At 25.9% G+C, this 16,324-nt stretch overlaps 3 protein-coding genes and 1 non-coding gene across 4 annotated transcripts; 2 read left to right on the forward strand and 2 right to left on the reverse strand.

The window, feature by feature from the left end:
• Positions 1-2,327: 2,327 nt before the first annotated feature.
• On the forward strand, positions 2,328-4,831 carry LOC126901442 (uncharacterized). The gene is made up of 2 exons (XM_050677879.1): positions 2,328-2,911; positions 3,787-4,831. Exons 1-2 carry the CDS (start codon positions 2,449-2,451, stop codon positions 4,080-4,082), a joined length of 759 nt encoding a protein of 252 aa, XP_050533836.1. The 5' UTR covers positions 2,328-2,448; the 3' UTR covers positions 4,083-4,831.
• Positions 4,832-6,474: 1,643 nt separating this feature from the next.
• On the forward strand, positions 6,475-12,895 carry LOC126901436 (uncharacterized). The gene is made up of 4 exons (XM_050677872.1): positions 6,475-8,111; positions 11,947-12,141; positions 12,388-12,539; positions 12,610-12,895. The coding sequence occupies exons 1-4, from the start codon at positions 7,805-7,807 to the stop codon at positions 12,796-12,798; spliced, it is 843 nt and encodes a 280-aa protein (XP_050533829.1). The 5' UTR covers positions 6,475-7,804; the 3' UTR covers positions 12,799-12,895.
• LOC126903396 (U6 spliceosomal RNA) lies at positions 9,891-9,997 on the reverse strand. Its single transcript, XR_007703492.1, has one exon. It is a non-coding gene; the product is annotated as a U6 spliceosomal RNA (small nuclear RNA).
• Positions 12,896-13,530: 635 nt separating the features above from the next.
• On the reverse strand, positions 13,531-15,348 carry LOC126901445 (uncharacterized). The gene is made up of 3 exons (XM_050677883.1): positions 15,174-15,348; positions 14,644-15,101; positions 13,531-14,047 (listed from the first exon to the last, which is right to left on the reverse strand). Exons 2-3 carry the CDS (start codon positions 14,996-14,998, stop codon positions 13,674-13,676), a joined length of 729 nt encoding a protein of 242 aa, XP_050533840.1. The 5' UTR covers positions 14,999-15,101; positions 15,174-15,348; the 3' UTR covers positions 13,531-13,673.
• Between the last annotated feature and the right edge of the window lie 976 nt (positions 15,349-16,324).

The following is a 16,324-nucleotide window of genomic DNA, read 5'->3' on the forward strand; positions in this document are numbered from 1 at the left end:
AAAAATCTAGCATAAATAGTTAACTGTATATTGTAATGATGCATTATTCAAAATTGTCATTCCTTAAAAAATAATAAAAGTATACTTACCTATTTTCCGTTTTTAATGTTTCATTTAATAACTGAATGAAATATGTTTCTTATAAAATAAATTATATTATTTTCAATATGAACTGAATACAGCAATAGTTATAAAAAAATATATAAAAACATAACATTTGTAAAATATATTATATTTTATTATCATTACTTCATGATTGTAAACTCTTTTTTTTTTTCTATCAAATAAAAATAAAATATCTAAAATTAAAAGTAGTTTATTCACGTACGACCATGTAGATTTTATTTCTATCCTTTATCTTAACAATTACAAGATTTACATAGTATTAAAACTTTCGTATCTATAAGAATTTGATTACAATAAGAATGCAAATTATTTTTAATATACCTGCAATAAAAATTATCTAAAAAAATTCACGATGGTCAATTATACATTAATTTAATGAAGTTATAAGTAAAATATTGATTAATATAAGAACTTACATGAATAAAATACCTCTATTTATTTACTAAGTCTTATAACCCGAAACATTAAAAAAAGGTTGTTTTTTAATATTTTTAGTTTTATTTAATTAAAATAAAATCCCTGATTTAATTTTGAATATGATTTATGAGAATTTTCATATGGAAAATAAAGTTTATTTTAATAATAAACATTACACCCTAAAATTAAATGATACCTTTTAAAAGTTAAGACTGGACTATTAAATAGATTTTTACCGCTTTAAATTAATTTTACATTGTAAGTAGTTTGTAACATATAAATGTTCTATTTTAAAAGTAAATTAATGAAAAAATTCTCACCTGTTTCAACATGTTTTCTCTTCCTCAAATTAGTAGGGAATTCGGATATAATTGCAATCATGCCATAGAACAATTTAAGCCTGTTACAATACAATATGTGTTATGATATAACACATACGATCATCTTGTTACATTGTATGATTGGTGTCCAACACATCAGTATGCGATTCATTCAATAAAATATTTGCTTTCGTTTTGACAGAGTGTATGAAAAAAACCATTAAATCTGGATGGATTATTATTACATTTTCCATAATGTTACAGTAATAACATCCGTATAATTGAGTAACGGAAATCAGTATAAGTGAAGAATTTAACGCACTACAACAGCAAATAGTATTGTCATCGGTGTCTTTATTCAAAATGGAGAAATCGTGAAAATAACAAATTTGACCAATTTTAAAAACTATTAGTTCTAATGCGCAAATAAAATCAAATTATGACTGTTGCCGAGTATGAAAATATTATTTTACTTGAACTATACACAATTGTAAAAAAAAAAAATTTTTTAATGTTTAAAACTGTGCTTTTTGCTTAACAATAACTATATATTTTAAAATATCATTTAAAAGACTCCAAGTGATTATTGAGTTGTACTTTTATGATAGTAATATAAAATAAAAGTAACTTTTATAAAAATGAATCACTTAAATTTAATAAGCTGATTATTAAAATGTTTAATTTATATGTCAAATAATAGTTTATTATTGGAACCTACAAAGTATTACAAGAAAAGGAAAACGCATTAATAAGTCATTAATAAGACAAAATATACTTTATTTTGAGTTAAAATTAATAAAAGTGAACATTTAATTTAAGTATAAAGATTGCTCAGTATGATTTTTTTTCTGAACTAACAAAATTGTTACCTATATAAACCATCAATAAAATGATTTTATTTTTTATAAGTTCTTAATTGGTGTAATTTTTGGTAGAATTAGCGTAAGAAAGGCTTTAAAATATTTCGTTAATGGTTCACATCACCAAATTATACGGTAAAAAACATAATTTTAGTATATGATTATAGTTCGGTTTAAGTTTTTTATCTTGTTCACTAGTCGACGAAAAAAAAAATTTAAACAGAAACATCTACTTGCACTGATTTGTCGGTATAAGACCTGTCTTTCACGTAGGCGACCGATGTTTGATTAAAAAAGTACATTTGTATGGTAAAAGGAATAAGATATATAAAATAATGTATAATGGTCAATGGAGAATAAACGGAGAAAGATACTTCATATACACATCCGTTTCCGAGCAATCCCTAAATCGGCCAAGGTTGACATAGTCCGGCGTTCAGACGGCCGGCGGCGGCTGCTGCTGATGAGTGCCCCCGCCGGAAGGTCCAGCGATCGGAAACCGACCACCCCACCAGACTGATAAGTCCAGTCCATGGAAACGGTGGTGATAGCGCTCCAGTCGAGAAACAGGTGGAAGAACGGTCGAATAAAAGACAACTTACTCAACAAACGGGAGATCAGTGCAGTGCCTTTATTTAAGTAGTGAAGAGGTTCAATATTAATATATATTGTTCCTGATTTATTTTTATTTTTTATAAATATAATTTAATAACACATAACCAATCATGAGGAAAATTGTGTTTTCGTGTCTTTTGCTGATCGCAGCCCATGCCGCGTACGCTCACCCCGCCGCCGATGAGGGTGCAGCTCCGGTTATTGACGAAAATGCCGGACTTGAAAAAATCTACAAAGTCATGCAAGAATGTTCCGAAAAGAACGTAGCCACCTGTTTGAAAATGAGAGCTTTACAATATGTTGACCATGCTCTCCGTCGGTCTGACGATATCGACGTCTTCGAAGGTATCAGTTTGGTAAAAACTGGACCAGTTGAATCTTCCCGTGGACTTAATGGACGTTCTTTATCTGAATCTGAATTGGACGATAACGCAGCCAAAGATGGCGATGACAAAGATGCCGCTGTCGAAAACCTTTTGTTGGACCGTATCGCTAGATTCTTCGAAAGCCACACTCTCCAACTTAAAGTCCCTGAATCCAGCATCTCTGGCATGAGGAGATCTCTCGAAGAAGGTAATGATTGTTTTTATTAATAAAATAGCTTAATTTTTTCTTTAAGAACTTAAAACGTAAAGTTATTAAAGTCCAGAGACTTAAATGAACAATCACAACATTAATACATTTTTATTTATTATATACATAAAGTAACTTTAATTTATATTAGTTTGAGTATGACTGTGCAATGATTTTACTAAATTACGATTATCTTTTGTATAAAAAAATTCAATATTTAGTTAAACACGTACACCTCTTAATCGTCTATTTATTTGGTTTATTATTTGAGTAATAACATATAATAGATGGATAGTATATGTGTATGTATATTAAGTGTATGTAATCTGTTCATAGAATTCATGTTATTATACTTACTTTGTTGTAATGTAAAGCGGTCGGTTTCTCTGCAGTAAAGCCTCAGACGATAATCGTTTTATATTCATAATTTATTTAACTGTAATCGCTTCTCTCTTGTGTGTATTATCTGCACACATGCCACTAGTTGAATGGATGTAAACGATTTTGCAAACAATCATCTCACTAGCCCTTGGGCATTGAGTTAGCTGTACTTACACGTCTTTCTACAATAGAATATTTTCTTTTTTTTATATGATGACCCGGGTGGTATATTATTCTATATTTTGGGATCGGTTATCTATTACCATATGTGAAAGAAAACAATAACCGTGAACTATTGTTCCACAAATCTTAATAAAATTAAAACATTATGTTATTATGTTATAAACATTATATTATTAAGTTTTCTTAATTTGCTAAATTTGTAAAAAAAAGTTTTTATATCACAGTAAAAGTGTTTTTATAATTTTTACAACTGTATAATAGTAATATGAAAAATGATGAGTTGATTTTAATTCAATATTATTATGTTGCAGCCCGAGGCAAGAAGAAGAAGCAACAAAAAATGTTGATGCCTTTGTTGATGATGTTGAAAATGAAGGCCATCGCTCTTATACCTTTGGCTATTGGTGCCCTCGCCTTATTGGCATTCAAAGCTCTCGTTGTCGGTAAGATCGCTCTTGTCTTGGCCGTTATCATCGGAATCCAAAAATTGTTGGCTAACAAACACACCCCATCCGTCGAAGTTCATCCACATTACACCGAAGAACACGGTCACCATTACAAACGGTCATTGGACGCCCAAAATATGGCTTACCGTGGTCAACATTAATTACCTTAAGATCATAACATAGCGGAACCCTATTCCTTATGTGAATCTCCACTAACCATCTAGTGATGATAACTTATTTGTAAATAGATAAAAACAAAACGTACCCAAAACTTAATTTATTTGAAAACATAATTTCATTATTGACATTATTTTACGTTTATTCTCGTTTGTTACTTTTGCATTTCTATATTCATCTGTCTTGAAATATTCGGTATTCACAGACTATTAATGTAGCTCGTCGTATCATCAATGACCGATAACGGTTTCTATCTAACCAGTTTTCAGATAAAGTTCACGTGTTTACGAGGAACGCAGGCCCCCATTAAAAAACGGAAGTTAACCTATTGGCATATACACGCGTTGTATATTTAGGTCAACTAATACAAAATATTAACGAAAAAGGGTAATATATTCCAAAACTTGTTTCAAAATATCTATAGTAGAAATTATTAGAAATACATTCTCTTGGCTAGCGCCATATTGACCTTCTATCTGACTACTCGTTTTACCTAACACGCGCGCTCTTCTTTCGATATTAATGTATGACTATCATGACTGACTAAATATAACTACCTACTAAAATAAACTTGTACGATTAACCAAAGACTACAAGACCTGACCGAACAGCATAGCTTACAGACCAATGTTATTATTTATTTTATTTAATTAATTGTAATATGACGTTTTACCATTGTACTGAATGATGTACATCAAAGACTTATTTAAATAAAACAATTTTGTTCGATGTACGTAACTGACTTATTTTATACATTCATTTCACCCTGACGTGACTTACAATAACATGATATCATTGAAACGATTACAATAATTTGTTTTATGTTTTTATTTTCTTCGTAGAATAAACAGATTTTTTAACAGAATTTTGTTGTCGTGTAACTATGATTTTTTTATACATTCAATTAGGTAACCTATTCATCCAAAATATTATAAAATGTATTTTACAGTTATACAATTATTCATTTGTGTACTTAAATAAACACAAAAAAAAAAAATTCAACATTAATTTAACTTATGAAATCGTATAATAGTGTTGTATGTTTCTAAAACACAAAATTAATTTAAACAAATAAAAAAAATTATAGAAATTTTGTAGATTATTATATAAGTTAATTTATATATTATAATAATAAAATTTCAAGTTGAAATTTTCATATGAAGTTTTTTTCAAGTGTCATAAATATGTAACTTGTTAAGGTATAGAAAATTTAAAATTTGATATTTCTTGTAAATGAAAAATATTTTAACAGAAAAATAAATGTTTAAAATATAAAATTTATTAAAAATACTTCAATCGAAATTCAAAACAGTCGTGACCCAATCCAGTATTCACAAGAAAAAAATTTAAAAATTATAATATTTCAATTTATTTTTAATCAATATTTTATTAGTGTTATAATTTACGTAATATCTAGAATAACCATAATTATAACTTTAAATAAATCGATAATAAATAATTTATAAAATAATTATAATTTAAATAAACATAAGTTAACATACATATAACATATAACTATACAGAAAACAGCAAGTGATTGTTATTCACAAAAATATTAATTTTTTGATCTAATAAGTATTGTATGTGGTCAAATTGACATTTAGAGCCTATAATAGTGATGTTACTTTATTAGTTTCATAGATTTGTCAGTAAATTTTGTTATAATAAGTGGTGTATATTATACAAGGTGTCTTAGACCTAAATGACAACGCTTATAACTTTTAATAGAGTTATCAGTTTTTTTAAAATAATAATTGCATTGTTAAATTACGTATAAAGTATATCTTTTATTATTTATCACTAATAAATGAAATAAATACAAATGAAAACATTTCAAAATAGTAATTTTTAAATCGTTTTCTTACAATAAATGTTGATGGTCAATATCAATTTTAGATAAATGTTGATTGAATTACATGCATTTTAAAATATTAATTGGGTATGGAACGCGGATGAAAGTATGCATTATAAATAATACCAGTACAAGCTGTACCCATCGCGTTCCATACTCGTCACATATCTTAAAATGTTTATTTTTCTATTATTAGTAATCAATAAAAATAATTGTGTCAAAAGTTATAAGTACCAAATTCAAAACAGTATATATATGCTAACATGACACAATTTATTTTATCAAATAAAAATTGTTCTTACATTTTTTTTGTCCGTTAATGATCAAAAACTATTTTTCTAATGATAAATACAATTTCTAAATTTAATTTTCAGCATTTTATAAATATTATTATAATAAATACTATGAATATTTATAAGCTTTTTGTTAAGACTAATTATGACATTCTAAGATTATTATTGAAATTTAAAACTCAATTAAAAAAATGTATCAGTTACTTACAATTTAGCATGCTATATGATAATACATGGGTTTAGTTGAAAATAGAAATTTCGTTATTGATAAAAATAGTAAATAGTACTTATCGGTAAATATTCGTGACAAATTAATTTTGTTATGATTTTAACATGAGAACTGCTAATTCCGTTTATTAAAATTCATAATTACGTAGTAATGAAATAAAAAAAAAAAAATACTAAGATCATTATCTCGGAAGTTTATTACAACGCGTTACCGAGAAAGTGATACTGCAGTACACATATATTGGTTTAAAAATGTTAATTGACCATTTAAAAATAAAACACTAGCTAAATTATAAGCAAAAATTGATATTTATAAATATATTAACATTTGAAAGCTAGAATATTGTCAAATTATGCATAATAAATAAATTAAATTTAAAGCAATTAATTATAAGTCGTAAAAACCTATTGGGCCTTTAATGTAATAAGTCAAGAATGGTATCGATAATTAAGAATAAAACATAAATTAACACTTGTGTGTAGGAATTTTGGACTATCAACACACAAACATAAATTACACTTGTAGTCTATGTATTCATTTGACTGTTATGGCCTAATTTCAAGTATTATATTCTTTATATGTACTTTTGTATGTTTTCTCAACTTTGATCTTTGACTACAAATTAAAGTAATTTTTCAAATCGGACAAGCTTAGATCATTAGTTGTTCATTTCAAATGTTCACAGTGGCATGCTCAGGATTTTTTGTAAAGATGTCAGTCACTTTTTTCGTGTACAATATGTTCTTATCTTTTGACCCTTTCTGTAGTTTCTCAATTAAATAAAAAAATAAAATAAATATATTTTTAAGAATAAAATAGCGATAATGAGTTCATGAGTATGAAATGTAATTTAGATGATTTGTATTATAAAAAAGTAGGTGGTAGCATTCTGTCCTTTAGTGAGAACAACACTCAAAGTGAAATAATTTTTATGAATATTCTTATCAAAATTTTGTCACATTAATTCTAATTGGTGAATAGATTTTATTGTAAGCATGACGTGATTTCTATTAAAATTATAATACTTACATCAACGTTATGAACACTATTGTTTTTAAACATTTAGTGTCCAAGTATCCATGAAAATATAAATAATGTCTAATAGGAGGATGTGTGTCATTTTATTAGTAATTTCTTTATGTGTAATAAGTTCTGCGAATGATTATTGTATTTATTTGTCAATTGGATGCACTTGAAAGAAAAGCTAAACTTTCTTTACAAACTATTTAAATGAAAATTATCATATCATTCATTGAACGATACAATAAGGTATCATCCTCTTGTTTATCTTAAATCAGATTTTATTCATTTTTGTCAGTCAAGTAGTACATCATGATCTGCCGCGTTTCCTCTATCTTTACCACTGTTCTTGCTGTTGTGGGTAGTGCTGTTTGTGTACTATTCTCCGAATATTTACCTGACAATGGAAGTAATAACTTTAATAATCTATCGACTCTCAGTGCATCTGTAAAAAGTTGTTTAATTGGATCAAACGCGTTTATTCCATGTTTTAATGAACGTGCAATGGCTGCTTTGGAGCGTGCAGAATCATTGGATACATTACCTTTGGATCAGATTTTTGAAGTCAAGATGCCACTTGGCGACGTAGAACCCGCTCCCAGGGGAATATACTCAGTTAGTAAGTTAATAATTTTACGAATTTTTATTAAGTAGCAATTGATGTTGAAATATCTGTTATCAAAACGATATAGAGGAACGGGGCCAGTTGTTACAGAGACAAGTTGATACAATTAAGATATCATAATTTTAAATTATAATAGCACTTTGCAAATCATATTATTTCATAATTTAATTAATGCTTCAAATATTTTCTAAAAATATTAATCATATTTTACCAATACTAAAATTTATTCGTATTTTTCTGTTTTTGTTTGTCAATAGTAAAATTTAGTTGACACTTTAACTTTTTATTTTTCTGGACTAATTATGTAAGGTGAACTATTTTTAATATTAAATATTTAGTCATTAGATAATACTATTTTATTTTTTATATTGATCATAAATATATTGTGTGCTTTACAGTTTAAAAATCAATCGTTTTAATAAATAATTGATAAAAACATCAAACAGGTATTAATAAGGCTAGAAAAGAAAGCGTTCTTTTTATTGAAAAAGTGTCCGGTTTAATTACAAGTTTCAAATGTGTTCTCAAATACACATCGCCAAATATGTACACGATGAACAACATACATTAAATGAAATTTTTTAACCACATACTAACCTATATGTGCCTACATTTCACTTACAATTTTTACTTTTTAAAGAAATAATTTTGAAATTTTCAACGGATTTTCAACTAAATGTAGACTACATTTTTATTTATTATATTATGTTAAATAATCTGCTAAAGTATGATTTATAAAAATGATACATGACATTATAAGTCAGGCGGTTTTAACTAATTCAGTAATCTGCATTTTAGTTGAATTGCACTAAGAGCACGTGCAAATAACACATTTATTTAAAATAAAGTTATCTTAATTTTTTTCTCTTATCAATAGTAATTTCATATTTTATAAAATGATTAGCTGTACTACATTTTAAATAATTCCCTTAAAAATTAAAAGGTCTCCAAAAAATGTCTAAAAATTATGTATTATTTGATTTAATTGTTCTCTGATTAATATTACTTAAAATTAAAACTATATTAACAATTTTTCTTGATTTATCAGCTAATAATGACTTTTTAGAATCATCCCTCATAACTTACAGGGGTGTCAACTTTATTATTTTAAATGACAACATACATATTTAAATAGGTTATAAAATAGAAAATAATCTAATTAAGAAAATTATTGGTCGATAACAACTTTTAGACCAATACCTCGAGAGTTATAAGCATATTAAAATATAGACTGGAGGTGAATCGCGTATGTTGTTATTTTTATCAATAATCATTTACCGACCGTACTTATCGCTCCAACTAGTTAGGGGACCTAACTGACTTAGGTTTAATTTTTTCATTTTGAACAACGAGACTCCTAATTAGAAGTAATATTCGCTGTATATTATTTTTGTATAAAATGATCTGAAAGGTGACATGGTATTTTATTAAATACAAAACTCTATATTCATTACTTACATAGTAATAAATACTAATAAATTAAGTTTGATATAGCCTACAGTTGATGTAAACGTGAACAACTAATTATTCTTGTATTTTTATTGTAATTCTTGCTGTAATAATTATTACACCAATGTTACTATCAATTAGTTTATTGTTAATATAGTTTTTATGACAACAAATAATACGATAAAAATTGTTAAACAAGTGAAATTCTTGTTATATTTTTTAAGTAAGAATTCGTAGTAAAAAAATCTTTAATTAAATTTTAAGAAAATTTGATTTGGTCAAACTTCTAAGATAAAGTATAAAAGAAGTACTTAAAATTAACAAAAAAATGTGGAACGCTTCACGATTTTGCGTGTCATCCTTGCGCAGGGGCCATGCTAATCTTCTCTGTATCGTTCCAATTTTAGTATATGTACTGCCGAAGCAAGTACAATGCACTTGTAAAAAAAATCAATAGATATACTTGATAATAGTAAGAAATGATCACACGTGAGAGTGGTTTGTGCTATTATACGCTATCTGCGTATTTTAAATTAACAAACGTGGGGTTGGTCAGTTGTAATCCAAGAGATAGCAGTACAAACATAAATACTTGAATTATTATTCAATATTTACATTTGATATTATTAGATAAAGTTTCTTTGGCTATTGTAGTTACGTCATTTGTTATAGTGATCATAAAGTATCTATATTTGTACGTTCGTATTGAAATTTGATGGAATAATAATCGACAATCGTTGTAGTTATTAAGTCCGTATGGTGACGATTATGCTGTCAATAATGTGACATCTTATCTCCCTTTATCTTACTCAATTCCATAATGTTGCAAGTATATTGTTTAATGAGAACTACAATAATAATTATTCATATGTAATATGTTATTAGTAATGTTAAGCAAATTGTTTTAGTGATTATAACCTTCAATTAAGAAGCATAACGTTTATTCAATATATTTGGTAAAAGTTCTATGCAAATCATTTTATTTTCTATTGAAAAAATTATAACTAAAATTAAAAAATAACGTATGCATTTTTATGCAATTACTTCAAAATACTTAAGTAGATTTAAAATAAAAAACCAATAATTTTGTAATTGACAACTACTTGATCTTAAAAAGAGAATACAAATACAAATAGAAAGTATTAAATTATTTACAATTTAGAATTTTATATTGCAAAATCATAACATTAAAATATAAAATTAGTACTTTATAGTTCATTAAAATAACCTGAAAAAATATAATAGTCAATGTAGAAGTAATTCATTTCCGATTTTAAAGCTTTTTATAATATAGGTTTTTGTAGATTAAAAAGTCAACAATTAACATTTAAGCAATTTTAATTCTCATATAAAAAAATGTACATTAGACTTTAAGTATTAGTTTTTGTGTTTAGACAACTTGCTAATTAAAAACAAATGTATTCATGAATCTCCTTCACATAAACTCATGATCAAGGTTCAAGATTTAATGCATTCATAAAATCTTTTAAAACCCCTTCCAAGACACCCAATTCCATTAAAAATTATTTTAGGTATATATAGTAGCATAGGAACATTCTAAGGGACGTGATTTCCTATACTATCCATAACTTAATTCATAATTAATTTACATTATTTAGTAATAAGAAAAACAAACACCAATATCTATTTATGATTAATGTATTCAAAAGATTAAAATAATCTTTATAAATGTAAAAAGTTCTAAACCCTACTCAAGTAAATATTCTAATACAATTTTTTATTTTAATTTTGTCGTTTATTTATACCGTTACAAGACCTACCGGTGTATTGTTTAACAAAAATGTTAAATCAGTGAAGTGTAATTTCTATTATTTTCTATTGTGATAGTTAATTAAAACGTCATCACGAAGAATAAAATTATTATAAAACATAAGGCTGCTTCTCACATTGAACATATAATGAGTACTTGTATTATCTAATGTATTATTAAAATAACAGGCTTCTAGTACACGGTTAAGTATACACAAGCGAACCCCTATTGGTTCATTTATTTCTCAAAAATATAATTTATATAGTATATCATAATCTATAAATATTCATTATTCATCATTTTTTTATTTGGTTGCCTTTTATAATTGCTTACAGTATTTTTTAAATAAATAAATTGTACAGTTTCCCTTTTAAAATATAGTTAGGCCACTAATTATATTTTTTACATAGATTTAGTATAAACATTAAAAATAATTTTGATATATTTTAATTTTGTAGAGTTAAATATGTGAAAATATCCTCTGTATATTACTAACAAAAATAACAACAGAATCTTATTTTTATGAGTTTTAATATAAAAAAAAAGCGTTGTTAATATTTAAAAAAAGTTTATGTTGAATTTTTATATGTACGCCTAATTTTTTTATAGATGATGATCCATACAACATTGGTGCAGTTTTTGAAGCAGCTACATCATTGTTATCAAGGCGAACGCTAAGCTGGGACTTCAGCATAATATTCCCTGGTTTATTAATGCAAGTTGATCCATCATGTAATAATAAAGGAACTGTTAATTTTTTATTAGATCCACGTCATAAATATGATAAAAAAAGCTTAACTTTTGGTAACTAAATTTAAATTTAAATTTAAACTTCAGCATTACATTAAAAATATTATTGATAATAAATTAACAAACAAAATGATATAGTTTTTCTAACCTAAATAGTATTCTGAAGTAATTATGTCAATATATTCTATATAATTAGAACCTTATGTGATTTATACATTTTTCTAATGGACTTATTTTTTTGGTCTATTAAATAAATGAAGATTTCATTATCTATTTTAAGTAAAAAATATTTTTTTTTAGGAAATATTATTTTTAAAAGATCATTGTTACAATCTGTACTTGCTACTCAAATAAGTATTGTATCTTTAGTACCGATGATATTTGCAACATTATATTTTCTAATAAAAAACGCATTAATGATGTCAAAGTTTGCAATTGTGATTTCTAGTTTTGTATGTTTATATAGAAAATAATACTATAATATTTTAAAACATATTTTAATTAATAAATAATTTTTTATAGGTCAGTTATGGATCTACTTACTACAATTATCAAAACCAGAAAAGTGGTCCAATATTTGTTCCTTCTTTTCTATCACCACATAGAGATGAAAAATATTATGACAACTTAAACAACTTCGAACAGATATCTTCTTCTAATACTGTGCCTTTAATAAAAGGCCCCATAAATTATTTCCCCAAAGATTATTAAACTTGTATCGTGGTATTGCGAACTATGAATTGTGAAATATATTCAATGTAATAATTTTAATTAACCTAGTATTTTTATTTTTATATCATTATACTCTTATAAGGTAGCATGGTTTTATTAAAAATACCAATAAGATATATTTTTCACACACTTATCTGTTTTCTTTTTCTTCTTTACTCCATATAATAGTTGAATTAGATACACTAATAAAAAAGCTATAACTATTGATTACTGAAATAATTCTACTATTCTACAATCCATTATTATGTGATAAAAATATAATTATAATGATACAAATCGTGAAATAAGTGAGTTATCATTGAACCGTTTAAAGAGTCACAGTAATACTCATAATTATTTTATAAAATAGTTCCGGTTGTTGACTAAACTATAATTTTCTTGTTATGTATCATTTTTATTAGAAGCAGACAATTTTTCGTTAAAAAATAATTAGCTATTTTACATTAAGTAAGTTGAATGTTATAATAATGTTCAGCTAAATATGAATACAGTGTTACTAGTTTTATTACTACATAAAGAACTTATTATTTTTACTAGGTATTCATTCATAAATATTTTAGTAATTAAGTTATAAAATTATAAAAATCTTATTTGCAAAAAATTAAACATTCACAACATTAGCTACTAATGTATAGTTTTAGAATAAATCATAATTATGTTAACAACATTATCATAACAGTAGCAATGTTATAGAAATTAAATTTTGGTAGTTATATCAAATTTTTAACTTAATGTAAATAATTTGCAAACAATAAAAATTAAGAAAAAGTAGATGAGACTAGTATAAACATTTAAATGTTTATCAAATCGCCGTCTTCCCTAATTTTTAGTTTTTGCTTTTAGTAAATAAGAATTTATAATATACTAGAAATATTTTTAATTTGATCATTATAAGCTAACGATGAAGCAATTAGGTTTTGATTATTTGTCGGGTTGAAACTTCTACGATAACCTCCATCTGACCCACCACCTCCATTATTCCACATAACTGGCTGTTGAGGTATTCCAATGGTACCGCCGCCTCCACCTAGAAGTTTCTTTATTGCTATGATAATAGCTAATATAAGAGCCGTTTTAGCTATAATTAGAGCTTTCATAGCTATCATTGAAACACCACCAGTCATTGCTGTATTAAACATTCCACCTATAGCAGACATTCCCATTGCTCCCATGGCCACCATCATACTCATTTTGTCTTTTTTACCGCCTTTACTTTTTTTCTTACGACCTGAAAAATAATAATGAGTATATTATTTAAACATGAGATAAAACTGTTTTATTAATTTTATTTCAAACAGTGTAATTTAAAAGAATAAATTTAACTATTAGATAGTTTTATATAATTTCAAAAATCAAATAATTCCTCAAAAAAAGTTATTTAGTATTTTTATTTAAGTGTTAAGAAGTTACAAGATTTAGGATTATTTTCGAGGAGACAATTAGAGGAGTATAATAAAAAAAATTTCTGGTTATCTTTAAATTTATAGGGTTGAGTCACATAATTTCAACCATTAAACTTATATGTTGGTCAAAATTGAGCCCATCAAATCAATAAAATTACGTCCTAATTATTTTAAATTATTATCACACAAATTTAATAAAATTTGTTATTTTTATCTTATTTTCCAATTTTTTGTAAGTGTATACATTAATAATAACTGACTAAACTGCAATTAATGGTGCATATATTTTAATTATTTACCCTCAACTGGAATTTATAATTTTTATTTAAATGATATTGATTGTACTATTGTATTAATTAAAAAGTTATTTTACTTTAAGGAAGATTAAAAGAATAGTATAGTTGTAATATTTTGATCTTACTTTCATTGATACCATCAGGTGATTCATCGGAAGAATCATTCATTGATTCTTTTGGTGCATAGTTGAAGTTAAGCGTTCCAATAAATGTTAAAATCCGCGTGAATAAGGAATCCGTTTCGGTGAATCTATTTTTTTCTGGGTGGCCATTGATTGTAACTGTTAAATATTGATTTAGTCGATAAGTATCGTTCGTAGATAACGCCATATCTATAGAATTTTTTAGATCGTCTGTTAGACATTCGTCCAGCTGTCTCCATTTACAACGGTTTAAATGTGATAGCAAATCACTAAAACTTTCAGCCTGATGTATTGCCCTCATGGCTAATATGATAATCACACACAACACTCGCATCATGCATTAGGATTAAGCTCGATGTATCATGTTTTTATGTTTTATACTGGCCTGTTTTACTCATTTTTAATTTGAATAACTGTACGTTAAACGTAATGGATGAACACTGTAATGACATAACATTTAGATAAACTACATTATAAGAGACTTGTATACATTTTCCATCAGAAACACTTACACATAATATGTCAAATGTGTCGAATGTACCAAATCAGTTAACCATATCAAGAATAATAATTATTTACTATAAGCAGTTAGTTATGTGGGCAAGTTATATATTAATAAAAATAACCCAGCACAGTGTGGTCGCGGCACATTGGGGACGTGGCATAGTTGGGTCAAGTATAATGATATCTGACAGTGATTAAAATCACTATCATTAAAAACGCTTCGATGAAAATCTATAGATAGTGTTTAATTTTAAAAAAATTGGTTAAATTATATATTTATATATTATAAACATATAAAGGAAAATGGTTTTATTTAAAAAAAAAGTATGTCGAATGAAATATTTATATAAATAGAATTTATCATAGAAAAATTTTATTGATCCATATATTTTTCAAAAATAATTTTTGATATTTTAGTTTTTTTATGACTATTGAGTGATTGATTTTTTTTTTTAGTAAAAAAACTGTAGCTTCTTTTTATTCAAAGAGCAGTATGCAATTTTTTACACTATTCGATATCAATACTAATTTTATAAATTTGGATCCAAGTAATTGGAATACTTATGATTTTTATTTACACGGAAAAGAATTTGTTCACTTAAAGTAGTAAATGTCTCTGCAGAAAGAGCAGTTAAGCTAATGGAAGATTTTCATGGAAGTTTAACTGTAAACGATGAAAAAGCTGAGTTACTTTTACGCTGTGTCCAAGAGCATAGAAAATTATATCCTAATTTCAACAAAGAAATATTAAAACATAGTTTTTTATGTATATTTTTGTTATAATTTGTGAATCATTTTGAAATTAACATTTTGTATTGTATATAGTAATTTTTTTTTTATTTATACAATAATATTGAGAAATAATTATAATTACGCGTTTTAGTCAAACAAGTACATCAATTCACATTTGAATATACGATATAAACGAAATACATTTAAATTAAGCAATCTTCTTCTTCTTCCTCGCCTTATCCAAACTACTTGGGGTCGGCCAATTTAAATTAGTAAAAATCGTAATATGATCGATCTATTTCAGTTATAGCAATAAAACGATCGGTTCAATGAAATTTGTACTTGGTACTTTTATTTCGTAAAATTTAATTTTAAACAATTTTTGTATAAAACGTTAGGTCGTATCATATATGGTTCGTCAAATGCG

Source organism: Daktulosphaira vitifoliae, unplaced genomic scaffold (assembly GCF_025091365.1).
Source record: "Daktulosphaira vitifoliae isolate Bord-2020 unplaced genomic scaffold, ASM2509136v1 Scaffold_3, whole genome shotgun sequence".
Lineage (NCBI taxonomy): Eukaryota > Metazoa > Arthropoda > Insecta > Hemiptera > Phylloxeridae > Daktulosphaira > Daktulosphaira vitifoliae.